Source organism: Ruditapes philippinarum, unplaced genomic scaffold (genome assembly GCF_026571515.1).
Source record: "Ruditapes philippinarum isolate M1 unplaced genomic scaffold, ASM2657151v2 ctg1578_1_1_1_1, whole genome shotgun sequence".
Lineage (NCBI taxonomy): Eukaryota > Metazoa > Mollusca > Bivalvia > Venerida > Veneridae > Ruditapes > Ruditapes philippinarum.
The window spans coordinates 96,244-111,656 of record NW_026862400.1 but is presented as its reverse complement, the minus strand read 5'-3'; the positions used below and the strand labels follow the sequence as shown (position 1 = coordinate 111,656).

General features: G+C 30.0%; 1 protein-coding gene across 1 annotated transcript in view; it reads right to left on the bottom strand.

The window, feature by feature from the left end:
* The window catches only part of LOC132718978 (uncharacterized), a 70,215-nt gene that overhangs the window by 21,182 nt on the left and 33,620 nt on the right, over window positions 1–15,413 (bottom strand). Inside the window, exons 28-38 of the mRNA XM_060702704.1 lie at window positions 12,144–12,148; window positions 7,098–7,235; window positions 6,457–6,659; window positions 5,638–5,759; window positions 4,288–4,416; window positions 3,811–3,974; window positions 3,290–3,456; window positions 2,534–2,700; window positions 1,723–1,881; window positions 845–976; window positions 521–643 (exon numbers count right to left, since the gene is read on the bottom strand). Of these exons, the coding sequence (XP_060558687.1) occupies window positions 521–643; window positions 845–976; window positions 1,723–1,881; window positions 2,534–2,700; window positions 3,290–3,456; window positions 3,811–3,974; window positions 4,288–4,416; window positions 5,638–5,759; window positions 6,457–6,659; window positions 7,098–7,235; window positions 12,144–12,148 (1,509 nt within the window). The remainder of the gene's footprint in view (window positions 1–520; window positions 644–844; window positions 977–1,722; window positions 1,882–2,533; window positions 2,701–3,289; window positions 3,457–3,810; window positions 3,975–4,287; window positions 4,417–5,637; window positions 5,760–6,456; window positions 6,660–7,097; window positions 7,236–12,143; window positions 12,149–15,413) is intronic.

The following is a 15,413-nucleotide window of genomic DNA, read 5'->3' as shown; positions in this document are numbered from 1 at the left end:
TTTCACTGATTTTGTTTGTATATTAACATTTAAATTGATACACTATCATTAATGTGTAAATTTACCTCTAGATCTGTAACTAACAGCTTAAATAGAACTATCTGTCTACAGAGCAAAGTTGAAAAATCTTAAAGGACGCTTGCCACAGTTTTCATGTAGACAGTATAAAAACTTTTTCATAATTAAAACAGGGTATTATCTGAAGATGAAATAATTATAACACCTGGAATTGTCTAACAAGAACTGCTACATCATTAGGTTGTTTAAAAGGGTTAGTTGATGCACAGCATCAATTAATGAAATTACTTTATCTTATGTGTTTTAAACTAAGTGGGTTAGTTGATCTAAGGGGGTAAAATGTTTACATCTAAATTACATGATCTAAGAATATGACAAAAAGAAACATTTTAAAAGAATCAAATCAAGGCTGGCAATATGCTTTTTTAAAATATCTGCATTCCCTTTAATTTGATCTATTCCATTATTTAAGGTAATTTAACTGTATAAAGTATTGACAAACCTGTGCAATTGGTTCCGTTCCATCTGAAATTTTTTTTACATCGACAGTCAAATGTACCTGGTCTATTAATACAGTCCGCATTGACATCACAATTGTGTATGTTCAACGCACACTCATCAATGTCTGTAACAAACAACATTATATAATTAAAAAATAATATTCATGTTTGTTCTGAACCAATATAAACAATAAATAGTTACAGCTGAAAGTCCCATTACAAGTCATTCATAGAACAATGTTATCTTTTGTTAATTAAAGAATGAAGCAAATTTGCAAAGAATGATACTACTTTCAACCTAAAGTTAATTACAATTATGTACGTACCAATACATTTTCGTTTGGCACTTCCTTTAGGTACGAAACCTTCCTGGCATTCACAGTTAAATGAACCATCGGTGTCAATACAGTCAGCGTAAAGTGGGCATGAATTCATTCCTTCGGCGCATTCATTGTCGTCTGCAAACAAAATCAGTCTCGATCATCATTCACTTCATACTAATTACATACTTTTGTTTGTTTGTTTGTTTGCTTCATTTTACGCCTTTTTCAACAGTATTTCAGTCATATAGGCGGGTAGTTTCCTAACCATCGTTCCTGGACAGTTACACCAGTACTAGACTACCTTCCTCCGCGCTAAACTACCAAAGCATCTCCCGGGGATCGAACCCACGCCAGAGAGGTAACTGGATTAGAAGTCATCGACTCTAACCCCTCGACCACGGAGGCGGAATTACATACAATATACATGTATATTTCAAAATTTATATCAGACAAAAAAAGATTTCATCAAGTTTGAACATTATTCATTTAAGCTTGTCTGTGTAGAAAGCTTGAAATCCGCTTATAAGAACTACTTGCAAGTTTGCTACCTGGAACTAACTAGTACTGGACATGGTCATGACCAATGTAGTGCTTAAACCCACAGACCTCGATCCAAGGGATCTTATATAAAGCAGTTTACTAGTAAAATATTCTTTGACTGACAACATAAGATTGTTGCTTGTTTATAACATTAATATTTATGTAAAATAAAGTTCATTTATATTTAAAAAAAAGGGTTTAAGAGATATATGTTTATAAAATGCAAAATAAGTATCAAGATACAGCAATTATCTTTTAGTTTGATCCGCATAGAAAATCTAAAATATATGCATTGTACATTAAAAGAATATTTTCTAAAATATTTTTAAATAATTATTTACTCAAGCAATTCCGTCCATTTGCCCATCCCTCCCGACCGATACCTTCCCAGCCCTTTTTACATTCACATTTGAAGCCGACATTATTCTGGGTATTATCCAGGTTAATACATCTGGCTTGCTCGTGACAGTCGTGGAAACCCAATTTACACTCGTCAATATCTTCAGAAAAAGAATATGTCAAATATAACAAATACAAAAACATATAATATGTACATCAAAACAGAACATGTGCATGATTATAACAGTCATATAAAAATAAATATATACAGTTAAACTTTGTTCGCTCGAACTTGGATGACGCTAGAATACCTTTTTTAGCTCGAACTCATCATCCAGTTGTTGCAAATTCCTAAATAATATATATTGTTCTACATAGGATCTCTCGAACCTGATCTCTGGTCCCATCAGCAGAAATAATATGAAGGGCAAACAAAGTTGCGAGTCGCCATGTTCTGTATTAGTGACAGTCAGCGTCACATGTTTTAGTAAACATGTAAATTTATTGATAAACATAAATAGCAAGGTGCTGAGTTTACAATTACAAAAAATCAAATCATGTCCTTTTATACAGTACTGGTACACAGTTTCATTTTTTTTTGTTCGGTAAGAAAAAATAGAGTGAAATTATGCACAAACCAAGGCTTAAATTAAAGCTGTGCACAAACTATTATCTATCATGATTATTTGAAAATATATTTTCTTCACATTGCCTGTTGTTATTTTAAAACTATAGTGACAATTATATAACCTGAAAGACATTTCATAAAAGAAAAGAATTTAACGAATTAACATGAAACATAATTTAAAGTACCAAATGGTTCTTGCCCGCACATAACTGGGCCAACAGATAGTATCCCGGAAGGGTTTGGTGTGCCTGGATTATCAAAGTGCATTCTTTGTACTGGCAGATGATCCTTCTTTGTAAATGTTCCGGCGTCTGCTCTTGATTCATTGTCCGCAGCATCACAGTTACACGCTCTGTCGACAAGCAAATAATCAGTAATTTTACATTTTATTTGAACCGATGGCACTAGAAAACAGCACTTAACATCATTTTATAAAATATTGTCAAAATATTTTCAGTTGATAATAAAAATAAGAATGTGAATTACCCTTGAAATGTCACAAGGAAAACAATAATAACACTGATTTCTTTATATTCTGATATTTAATAGGCCTCATGAATACTTGTGATAGTTGTAACATCCGTTAGTTATCATCATCCTTCCTCAGTAAAAACAATATATACGGTAATAGGTAGGGAAAAATAGATTTACAAAGTTTTTTATTTATTATTTCAAAAGTTTGAAAACTGAATATCTTTATAAAAATAATAAATAATAGTGATAAAAACTAAGATTTCCAACAAGTTGAGAATGCAACTTAAATACCTTTGGAAATGGGAAAAATAGAAACTGATGAACAAATAATGAAGAAAAGAATAGCTTCTATCAATAACCTTTTGTATATTTTCTTGAATAAGCAATTTCAATATAAAGTCTTTATATTTGCAAGCACAGAACAAAATGAATGTTTGCATAGTTCTTTCTTTTAATTAAAGCATTACCTCTTTAAATTGTAATGTATATTCTTTGGTTCACTTCCACCACATCTGTTTTCTCTACCACAAGTACATTCTCCACCGATGTGATCTCTGCCAAAACCAAAATAGTCTCTTTCCACGGCTTGATTTTTACCTCCGTACATTGAATAGTAACCTCCATCAACGACCATCTTTGACAGGTCATGAAATATATCGGACATTTTTTTATTGAATGTTGGCACTATTTTTAATGTGCCACTTAAATGCACTTTGTTGTTTGGTTTGTTTTTTTGTTATATCTGCATTACAATTTTTTTATCTCTAGACATAAAATACCAAAATCCTATACTGGTATCTTGCTTTTTTGTGAAACTATAATAATACAGGTATCAGCAATTTTTAAATAATGAAATTATAATTCTTAAAAATATGTTAATTTTTGTCAGTCATTCTTAATTTTCTAACTGGATAAATACATGTTTACCATATTATGATAATATCTATTTTGTTGCTTTTTATAACAATATGTTGCACTAATTTCTCACCTTGGTTTGGGTACATTCATATTTGGCTGGCTGGTAACAGTGACTAGAGACCCTAACCAATTCCACTATCTGTTCAAAAGTTGGGCCGTAATATGTTACGTTAACATTGCCACCATACTCTATAGTTGTTCCTTCCTCTACATCCGTTTTTATCACCGCTACACCTGAAAAAATACGTAATATTTATGCTAAAAGAATAGGGAGAGATTATTAAAATATAAATCTTCAGAATCATTTAAAGTACAACATAATTATTATCATTTTATATGCAAAACAAAACAAGAAACAATAATGACTATAACTTGAAAAAATAAGTATGTATCGTCACCCTAATGAAGTGACTATGGGATAACTCGTATTGAAAAATTATTAAGGAGTTAACCCGTTACTGCACTAATGTGACGGTATGTACAAAAGTCAAACAAAGGGACCTGCATCAAATCACTGTACTTTTAAGCGAAATGTGATTAAACTAACCCCCACTTGGAAGATATTCCATGTCACAATGGACCAAAAATGGCGGAACATTAGTTGATGGTCGTATCATATATGTCCCGGACCTTTTCTCTCCACGTTTGAATGCATCATTGCAATCTATTGGTAGATCTGTTTGGATTAAAGATAAACATTTTGTTAGTGAATATTTTGCTTACTATATAAATGATTTGAATGTTTTAAAATGTGATTTTCAGACTTAATATGATGATAATAATAATAATAATAATAATAATAATAATAATATCTTTATCTACACTATTGTATCATGGATATTAACACAAAATAGACAGCTTAAATAATGAAAATGTCTATTTTTAAAATATCTGTAAAAACAGTTCTACACAGTACATACATGCAGTGTGAATCTAAGTACTGAAGTTTTAAAAAATGTGTACCATAATAGTTCATTGTAAAAATGCTGACTGCCAAAACATTTCTTTAGATTTTAAATTATATTAATATTTGTAAAAATGAAGACAATGTAAGAATCTTTCTGAAATTCTAAAATATTTAAAGCCATATTGTTTTGTAAAAATGCTAACATTTCAAGGAAATTTACTTTTAGCAAAAGAGCATTTGTAAATATTCATCAATATTTGCAAGAGCATTCATTCTAGAGTTTGAAAAATATTTGTAGCCATTGTCTGTTTGTATAAATAGCTGATATGTTGTAAGAACATTTTAGAAGAATTATAACATATTTGTAGAAGTAGATCATTTGTAAATAAGTTGACATTGCAAGAATATTCCTAGAGTTTTATGTATTTGTAGCCATTGTTCAATTTGTATAATTGGCTGGCAGATTTACAAAATCATTTATAAGTTTTAACATATTTGTAGAAATAAATCATTTGTAAATAAGTTGACATTGCAAGAACATTTCTAATATTAGTAACATAAATGCTGACATCGCAAGAAACATTCCAGAGGTTTAAAATAATTCATTTGAATAAAAGCAAACATTGCTAGAACATTTACAGAGTTTTAATATATTTGTAGCCATAGTTTATTTTTATAAATACAATTGGCTGACATTGCAAGAACTGTTCCACTGGTTTAAAATTGTTCATTTAAATAAAAAGCCAACATCGCAAGAACATTCCGAGAATTTTGAAATAACTGTTGCTGTAATGCTACCATTTAAAGTCTGGATAGAGTTTTAAAATATTTTTAAACTACAGTTTATTAGAGTTAAATACCAATTTTATAGAGACAATTTTAACTTTTAGACATTTGAAGCCATAAAAACCAATACCAATCTTAACGTCTACAATAACTGTACATATAGTGTATTTGTTTTCATGTTAATGTTATGGAAGCCAAACTTACCAAATGGTTTAGGAGCACATCTCACATCAGACACATCATATATGGCATATGAATCATCTCCTTGCCCTCCAAATGCCAGTAATGTGATAGGAAGGTCTTCTGTTACAAACCCAAAGTCGGCACTAAAATGAATAATCAATTTTCCAACTTAAAAAACTATTCTGAATATAAAATGATTTACAGATTGTGCCAATAATGACAAGCTGAAAACATCAAACAAGACCCAGTCCAGTTAAGTGTCGTCTGCTTAGACTAAACTAATGATTTCTATATTCAAGTACTTTTTGCACTTTGAATTTCTGTGAAATTAGCAAAATTTGAGAGTACCAAGTTTGTAGTAAAGTAAGTCAGTTTATATGAAATCAATCTAGAAGGCAAGGACACAAATACTAATATTGTTAACTTTGTTTATAGAGGTATTGTTTGCCGATTAATTAACTCCTCAGCCACCTGCCCCACCCCCAACTTCCAATCAAAACCCCTCAAAAAAGGCATTGAGACCAATAAGAATAATGAATAGCTGGAGAGGGCTGAATCATAGAAATCAGTTTCAAAATATTTAGATATTCTATACAGAATTTATAGATACATGTATTATACATGTACATTATCATAAGATTGTACAGTATAACCTCTGCAGAGAGACACCCTATATAGAGCAATTACCTCTTTGCAACAACAGTCTTTTTTTCTTCACAATGTAAACATTTACAACTTAACCTCCCTAGAGCAGACAACCCTCAGCAGCAACCAAAATCTTTGTGTCCTTTAGAGTGTTGCTATCTAGAGGTTGTACTGTATTATATCATGTTCACTTACTTCATAGATCCTTCTGAATCACAATTACAGTTGAGATCGTCCTGTTTACAGGTATCTAAAACATGGCATGCACATCCTTTCACATTTGTAAAGCCAGCAGTTCCCCAACTTTGTGAAACACCACTGTACGTCTCGTAGTAACTCTTCGGTGCATTCACATTACTGCCATAAATTGGAGTATTTTTACATGTGAGGTCTATTCTCTATAAAAAAAAAAAAAAATTATTTTGATCAGAACAGAACAGAACAGAACTAAATGTATGGTATACAGCAAATAGACATAAACAAACAATATATACAATACAAACAATAATATTACAATCAAACATTGACAATCACAACACCACCAAGTAAATGATATCATGTATTACATGTAAACATAGTTTAAAATGGAAACACCATTATTGTTTGCCTAAAAATACAGAAATATAAACTAGAAATGTATCAATATGACATAGATGCCCCTAAATTTCTTTTAGGGAGGCATATATTTTAAAAGAATATCCAAATGATGCATTTCTATTGTTTTTTGTGAAAATGGGAAACTCTCATGGAAAAATATTTGATGTACTTATGGAAAATGTGCCCATTGTAGATCATTCCACTCTTAGAATCAGTATGATATATTACTGATCTTTTACCTGCAAGCAGAAGTCTGATGTCTTTTGTAAGCCATGAATTTGTTCCGGTGTTGCCCCAACATACTCCTGTGTCACTGTATAACTCCCAGGCTCCGTGTTATTCTTCACATTTTTGTTATTTGGTGGAATGGTCTTGATCTTTGATAAGAAATAAATTATGTGTTAGACATTATGTAAGATAATTACTACATTGAAACTTAAGTTGGGAAAGTTAGAAATATAACATGTGAATGACATTATTTAAAATAATTGCTTGGTTAAAAGATGTTATCAGGAACTCAGCAAATGTGGGATTTTCCAAGCTAATACCCTGATACAAAAAAACTTTTATCATTATAGCATCACGGTGCACCTGTTGCACTTATTTTCAATGTTGTTACTGTAAAATTTGTTTGTACCTACAGATTAACTGGGAAAAATCCAAAAATATTCTTAATTCTGGAGTAGGTCCATTTGGTATAGTCTTGACCTGTGTTCAGAACTCATGTGTTTGATATTACATTTATATTAAATAAATACAAAGCTACATTTCACCCATAAACTGCTGGAAACAAAAGTTTGTCAACAGGATAGAGCCAGGCTAGCCTGCACATTCTTGCAGTCTGACTGTAGGCTCTATTCTGTTGGCTGACTTACTTGAAATTTTCATCTCATTATCCCCAAAAATTGACAATGTACAGTTCCAAAATTGGAAATTGGTTAAGTTTGTTTTAAATATTTTGCAGGTAAAGAGTTAAATGATAACTCAAAAACTGATAAAGGAATACATAAAATGTGATAAAAAAGCTTTGTTGTTGTGAACAGATATTGTTAACTTTTATCATACAGTATTTTTTGTAATGTCTGTTTTCATTGGATAATAATTGTTATGTTCATAATAATTGTCCATAAACATTATATATTAGTTTATTATATTGCAAAGAGTGTTATTGCTCAATTAATATTTATCTACTGAAAACTAGAACAAAAAATATTTTGATAAAAATATATTCACTTTTGAGTATAAAGAAATAAAAAACAGAAAACAGACAATTTAAATTATTAACGCAATTAAAACAAAAGAATTATAGTATTAATGAGTATGGTAATTATTATATTTATAAGCATAGAAATATCTAATGATCAGATAAAGTATATGTTTGAAATGAGGCATTTTTTTTAGATAATCGTGACCTTTTTATATTATCATAGAAATACCTGTTGTCAATTTATGAAATAATTTTTGTTTTCCTCATATAAATTTATTCTGCTTTATTAAAGATTTGTTATTAAGATGTCAATACATTTTATATGGCCATATATAAACTGTTGTTTTCAATATAACCCATCTGGCTATATATTTAACTTACAACCTCTATTTAAAGGCACTCCACTGAGGTACATTGTATAAAAGACTAAAAACATAACATTTGAATTTCTTACATAAATGAGCTGGGGCACTTTAAACAGAAATATATATGGAAAGATAGGTAAGAAATATACTTTGAAATAAATTGTAAATCGTATTTTTAGCCCGATTTGAGTGAAAAGCGTTTAAACACTTTTCATTTTGGGTCATTTTTTTACAATTTGAATAATTATTCTGGTAAAACAAAATGCGCGAATGATCTGAAATTTTGCACAAAGATTAGTGGTCTAAACCTACATTAAATGGTACATTTCTCTGAAAAAAAAATTTTTCAGTCCCATTATGTCAAAAAAACCCCTCATTTGGAGTCCCCAAAATTTAAATTTAAAAGAAAAACCCATGTTATTTTTTCCCTGTTACACATTTTTAAAATTAATATTATTAAGGGCCCGGATCGAATGAGTTTTAGGTTTAAATTTAAAAAAATTTTTTTTTGGGCAATTTGTAAAATAAAATCATTTTTTGGGAGCCTTTTTGGGACCCAAATATAAATATTTTTTTTCATTGAGTTCAATAAAATTTTGGTTTTGGAATCTTAAAATTAAATACTTTTTCCCATTTTTTTTACTTTATTATAAAAAAAAAGGTATGGTTTTAAAACTGTTTTAAAAAAACCCAAATTTTCAATTAAACGGGGCCCTAATGTACGCTAACATAAGCACGCTTTAATTATAATTCGTGGGCTTAGCGCAAAACGGTTGTAACTCACTTTTTTCCACAAAAAACATTTTTAAACATTTTCAATGTATTTTGTGGTTATGCATATCCTCAGTAAGTATTTTAAATGGATTCTGAAAATTAACAAGTTAAAAATCAATAATTTTGTCAAAAAGGTTGTATCTCAAATTGCTCTTAATTTTCAGTGCAAAATGGTTGTATCTCAAGTTACAACCTTTTTGCGCTGAAAATTCCTGATAGTGCAATGGAAGTAAATTAGCACTCCTTTGTCTTATTTGAATCATCACATGAAAAAAGGAGGATATAAAGACACTAGAAAAGGTTTTTGTTTTGATATATCTAAAAAACCTGAAATATTGGGATAAAAAACCCAACTAAATTGTGATTTTATATTACTCTTGCATTTGGAAATTTTTTTAAATGTTATTTTTCCCCTTTAATATTTTTCAATTTTCCAAAAAAATTAATTCCAATAAATGAAAAAAGACCCCACTAGCTGCCAAAAATTTTAGCAATTGTTTGTTTTTTCAAGTAAATGAAAAAAAACTTTAAATATTGAAGGAAAACAAAATGTCCATTTTCCCCCCCCCTATTTTCCCCCTCCCCCAATTTTAAACAAAATTTTTAAAATGACAAGGTGGACAAAAATTTACCCCCTTTGGATCAAAAAATTTAGCGCCACCTTATTTTTAGGGGCAGACAAACTTTTCCTATTTTGAAAAAAATACAAGTACATGTAGATCAAATCAAATTATCTTCAGTTTTTTGTTTGTAGTAGCAAACTTAAAATTGTTGTGGGGGAAAGTTGTTAGGGAAGGGATGTAAAGGGCCCACCTAGCTCAGACCCATAATGGCCTTAAAGAAATGCTTTTATTTTTTTTTTTCAAAAGTTTCTAAAATTTTATGTTTTTTTTCAAGAAAGTTTTCCATGGCAAATTACCCTGAACAATCTTTTTAAATCTTATAAAAATTTTGGAAAAGGGGAACAGTTCCCCTTGTTACAATGAATTAGTATTTTTTGTTGGAAGTCAATTGGTAAAAGTGTTTGGGATTACATTTTGGCTACTTTTTATGAAAAAATTTATATTTACTTTAAATTTTATAAACCATTTTTCTTAGGTAAAAAGAAATCTTACATTCTAAAAAAAAGGATTTATTTTTGGGTTAAAATGGCTTAAAAAAACTACGTATAAAAAATTTCAAAAAAGGTAAAAATTTAAAAGATAAAAAAAACAAAGGGAAAGGGGGAAAACCAAATTTTAAAAAAGGGGGGGAAAAAGGGGGGGGTTGTAAATCCCCAACATCAGATAAAACCCACCTTTGAAAAATCCCCAATAAGGAAAAAAAACCTGGAAGGGAATGGAAAAAAAGTTGCAGGAAAAAAGCCCATTTTTAAAAATTTCCCCAAAAAAAACCATTAAAGCTAAATTTGAAAAATTTTTAAAAAGGGAAAACCTTTAGAATGAACTCCCTTTGGGAAAAACATGAAAATAGAAAAACTTTTTTAAGAGTTTAAATAATATAAAGCCTTTTAAAAGTTTCTTTCCCATACATGTAGAATTTCCCAAAAAGGAAGTCCATATTAAACTCTATTTTACAAATTAGGGTAAGACCAAATTTGGGAGGCCCATGTTTAAATATTATAAACATCCATTTTTAAATTTCCCGTAATTGGGTTTGTTTTGACAATCTTTTAAAAACTTTTTAACCTTTAAACATTTTGGGAAAAGGAAAAAAAAAATAAAGTTTTTGCCCTTTCCCCCCAAGCCTAAAAAACCTGTGCATTTCCAGTTCAGGTTCTGTCTGGGGAAACGGGCTCCAAATTTTTCCTTTTGGGTTTGTTTTTGATTTGGTTATTCCAAATAAAAAAAACCCGGGGTTTTTAACCCTTTTTTTTACAACTTTTCCAGCATTTTTAATTTTTTTTAAAAAAATTTTTGTTAAACAACGGGAAAAAGGGGTATTTTTTTTCCCCAACCCAATTTTATTAAACCAGGCACTCTTCTATTGCCCCATAAAAGCCATTAAAAATTCCCGTAAAACTTTTGTTTTTTATATTTTTAAATTTTTTAATAAAATGGTTTATAATCCCTAAATTTTTAAAAACATCACTTTTCAATTGGATAATTGAAAGGTTTTATTTTAGTTTTTTTTATACATAAGCTGCTTTTCGGTTTATAAAAAAAATTCTTACCTTTTTCTCTAAAAACTAATGCTTTACTGTATTATTAAATTTGTAAAAAAGATTGTTGACGGTTATATGGCCCTATATAAACCGTTGTTTTTTTTTAAAATTAACCCCGCGCCATTTAAAAACAATCTTTAAAATTTAAAAATTTATAACCAGTTTTTAATGATTTTAATTAAGAACCCCTTTTTAAACGAAAAGAAAATTAAATTAAAAAATTGTTTTCAAAGACTTATTGGGACATTTATAAACTTGTAGGTTCGAATCCCGGGGTTCCCAACCCCTTTTATTTTTTTTTTTTAAATTTTTTAAAAATTGCCCTTTCTTTTAATAATCTTTGAAAATTTTTTTTTTTGTGTTTTTTTATTCTGTGACTTTTTTTTTAATTTACTTTCCTTTAGTTTTGAAAATGCGCAAAAACCTTTAACGTTTGAAATGTCCCCAAGAAACCATTTGAAAACATGGGTTTTCTGAAAAGAAAATTTCCCCGATTTTCCAAAGCCCTTTATGTCTAAAGGTTTATTTAAAACGAAAACTTTTCTTGTAAAAAAAAAGGAAACCCAAAACAAATTTTAAAAGTTTTCCCAAAAAAGTAGATATTTTTAAAAAATTTTCCAAATTTAAATTTCCCAATTTTGCAAAAATTTAAAAGTAAAAAAAACAAAAAAAAAAAAGGTGACTTATAACCCCCAAGTTTTTGGTTGGAATAAAAACCAAAACCCTTGCAGATCAGATCCCCCCATTGGAAAATTCTTTTTAAAAAATATCCCACCTTCCCTGAATGTGAAAGATAAAAAAATTTTACCCAATTATATTCGTTTTTTTTAAAAAGTGTTTATTAAAATGCCTTTTAAATGAAATTTTTAAATTTGAAGACCCGGCCAAAAAATTTATTTTTTGGGCAAATATTCCCAACCAAAATATGCCCAGAAGTAAAAAAAAATTTTTTTTGGGAAAGGGAATGTTACAACTTTTTGAAAATTTTTAATGTGAACTGGTCGTGGGTTGGAAATTTTAAAATGTTTTTAAGTTTTTTAAACCTTTCCCCCGGGAAGGACAAAGTACCTTTTAATTGATATTTAAACTAAAAACAAGTAAAAAATTTGATTTTCCCCCAACCCCTAAATTTTTAAAGCTGGGGTCTCCCTTACCCCGGCAGAGCCCAGGCCAAAACCCCGGTTTAATTTTTTCCGGGAAATGCCCCGGGAAAATTTCCCGGGTAAAATTTTGTTCCTGGGGTCAAAATTTAAACCGGCGAGCATTTTACCGGACTTTTCCCAACCAAACCCAACCAAGAATGTTTCCCCGGGGAACCCCCCCAGGCAGAGCCCTTTAAAACTACGGTTAATATTATCAGGTGCTTTTCTTTCCGACACCGGGCCAGCCCTCCCTGGTAGATTAAAAACTTTGCAAAATGAAAAACTTTTGATAATAATTTTTTTTTAAATTTGAAATTTTCCCTTTTTCCCAAAAGAACGTAACCCCATGTTTTGCAAAATACTGGTTTAAAGGGAAAGGGGAAAGGGGGTTTTTTAAAAAACAAAAAAAGGGGGCAATCAAAAGAAAAAATTTTGTGTTTTTTGAAATGTCCCGGGGTTTTTTGGCCGGGGTTTCTCCCCTTTGATAAACCCGTGCCCCTCTTAAACCTCCCGGGTGCTCTCCGGCTCCCCCGGGGGGCCTTCCCGGGCATTTGGGGCTCTCCCCAGCTTCACCGGGGGCCCCCATGCTTTATAACCCCGGAATTCCCGGTTTTTTGCCGGCGGGAGCAACAGTGCCCCCCCGGGTTTTAAACCCTGGTCTTTTTCCCCCGGAAAAAGCGGGATGACCCTGAAAAGCTTTATTTTTCCCGGACCCCGTGGGGGGTATTAAAAAAATTTTATTCCCATCCAGTAAATCCCTTAACCCAAAAATTTTGGGGCGGAGGTTTGGGAATGTCCCCCAGTTGTTCCCTAAGGGTTCCCAAACCCCCGGACTTGCCAACCCCTTCCCGGGATGTTAGTGAGTAAAGCTTTAAGCCTTTAAAAAAGACACATCATTTTTGAAAAACCTTTTGGTTTTTCACGGGTTGTTTTTGGAAATTTCTCTGTTATTTTTTCCCTTTTTACAAATATTACGGGCTTAAACTCAAAAACCTGCAAATTTGGGGGCAAAAATTTTATTTTGCAAACCAAGTAAAGTCAGAAGAACCCGGAATTATCCTTTAATTTTAAAAGATTTTGATGATTTCGTTTAAAATTAAAGTCAATAATTTTTAATATCAATTTGGGGCGGGTTAAGGCCGGGGCCCCGGAAGGGGTTTATTTTTTTTTGAAATACAGGGTCATTTTGTCAAAGATAGCATTTTTTACCATTTATAAAATAGATAAAAATTTTAATTACCATAAATTTTTTTTTTAAAGGCCTCATATTAAAAATTTATATTTTTAAATAAAAAGTTGGTTTTAAGGCTATATTTATTAATTCTCTATTGGGGACATTCTTCCTCTTTAAAAAATTTTTTACTGATTATTTTTACTTTCATTTTTTTTATCATTCAAAACACGAGGGCATTATTAAAATTCTTATTTTATAAAGGGCCTTTTATATTTTGTGTAAATTTAGAAGTTATGTTTTATTTACCCCAATTTTTAAAAATCCAAAAAAAAAAATGATATGAGTTTGAGATACTTCCGTTTTCACAAAGAAAAATTAAATTTGCTCAAATTTGGGGGAAAAAACAGTTGTTTGAGTACTCCCCTTTTGCAAAAAAAAATATTAAAAATTTAAAATTTTTTTGTAAAGGTTGAAATTGAACTTATCAAATATCTTTTTAAAAAAATAAGTTCTTTTTTCTTATTTTTTTTCAAATTTCCCTTAATAAAATGTATATATTTTCCTAAAAAAAAATTTTTATTCTTAACAAAATTTTTTAAAGTTTTTTCATGCCCCTGTAAAATTTGCTTAAATTGAGTTCAACCTTTTTTGCGTCCCGCGTATTAGAAAAAATGACGTAACCCTAAAGTGTTATAAACTCCTGCGCCGCATTTTAGTGATAAACAGTTGAATTATTTCCAAAAGAATTTTTTTTTTTTTGATATAGTTTTGTGATTTTCTGAGATGTAAAGCATTTTTTAAAAAATTAAATTTGATAAAACTTTTAAAAATATAAACAAGAGAAAACGTTTTCTTGTTTTTTAGTAACTACCACTGTTATCCTTTACCTTAGATGTTAAAAAATCACACGTTATTTGAAAGGTTTAGGGCCCTGGACATCTAATCAAGGTGTATAAGTTATTTCCAAAGGATTTTTTTCTTTTTATTTTAGTTTTCTCACAAATTTTCGAAAACTTGAAAAAAAAATTTTTATATTTAAAATTTCAAAATAACTTTGGCAGGGCACGAAAAAACCCAAAATAATGGCTTTGCGACAGCATGGGTTTCCAGACCAGCCTGTGTATCCGGGAGTCTGTCGGATCAAACTTGTCGCTATCAGTTTTTTACTTTTATAGATTTTTTTAACAAACAATGATCCTGATCACTCCGATGGGAGGCTGGTCGGGATCCATGTGGTGAAAGGTTTTATGGATTTTTTTACCGGTATTTGTTTTGTAAATTTTACATTAAAAAAAGATTTTTTAAATTTTTCGAAAAATTATTCATTTACAAAATTTAAAAAAATTTTTTAAAAAACATTTTAAAAAAATTTAGTTGTAATTTTTTTTTCCCCACTTGTAAAGTATTGTTTTTTTTATAAATGGGTAATGTTTTTTTAAAAATTAAAATGAAAATAAAAGGGGCTTTTTTTAAAAAAAGAAAAAAAAAAAAAAACCCCTTATTTTTGGAAAAAAACCCAATCTCCACCAGGGTTTTATGCCTATACAATTTAAAGGATATTCTTTCGAAAAATTCAGTTTGGCAGATGTCCGGGGTTAAATTCAGACTAAAAATCTAAAGACTCACTGCTTTGGTTCAAACCCCTTCGGGGGTTTTTTTTTAAAAATTTTTTCAATCTAAAATTTTTTTTTTTCCCCTAAACAATTAAAATTTAAAATTAAATTCCTAA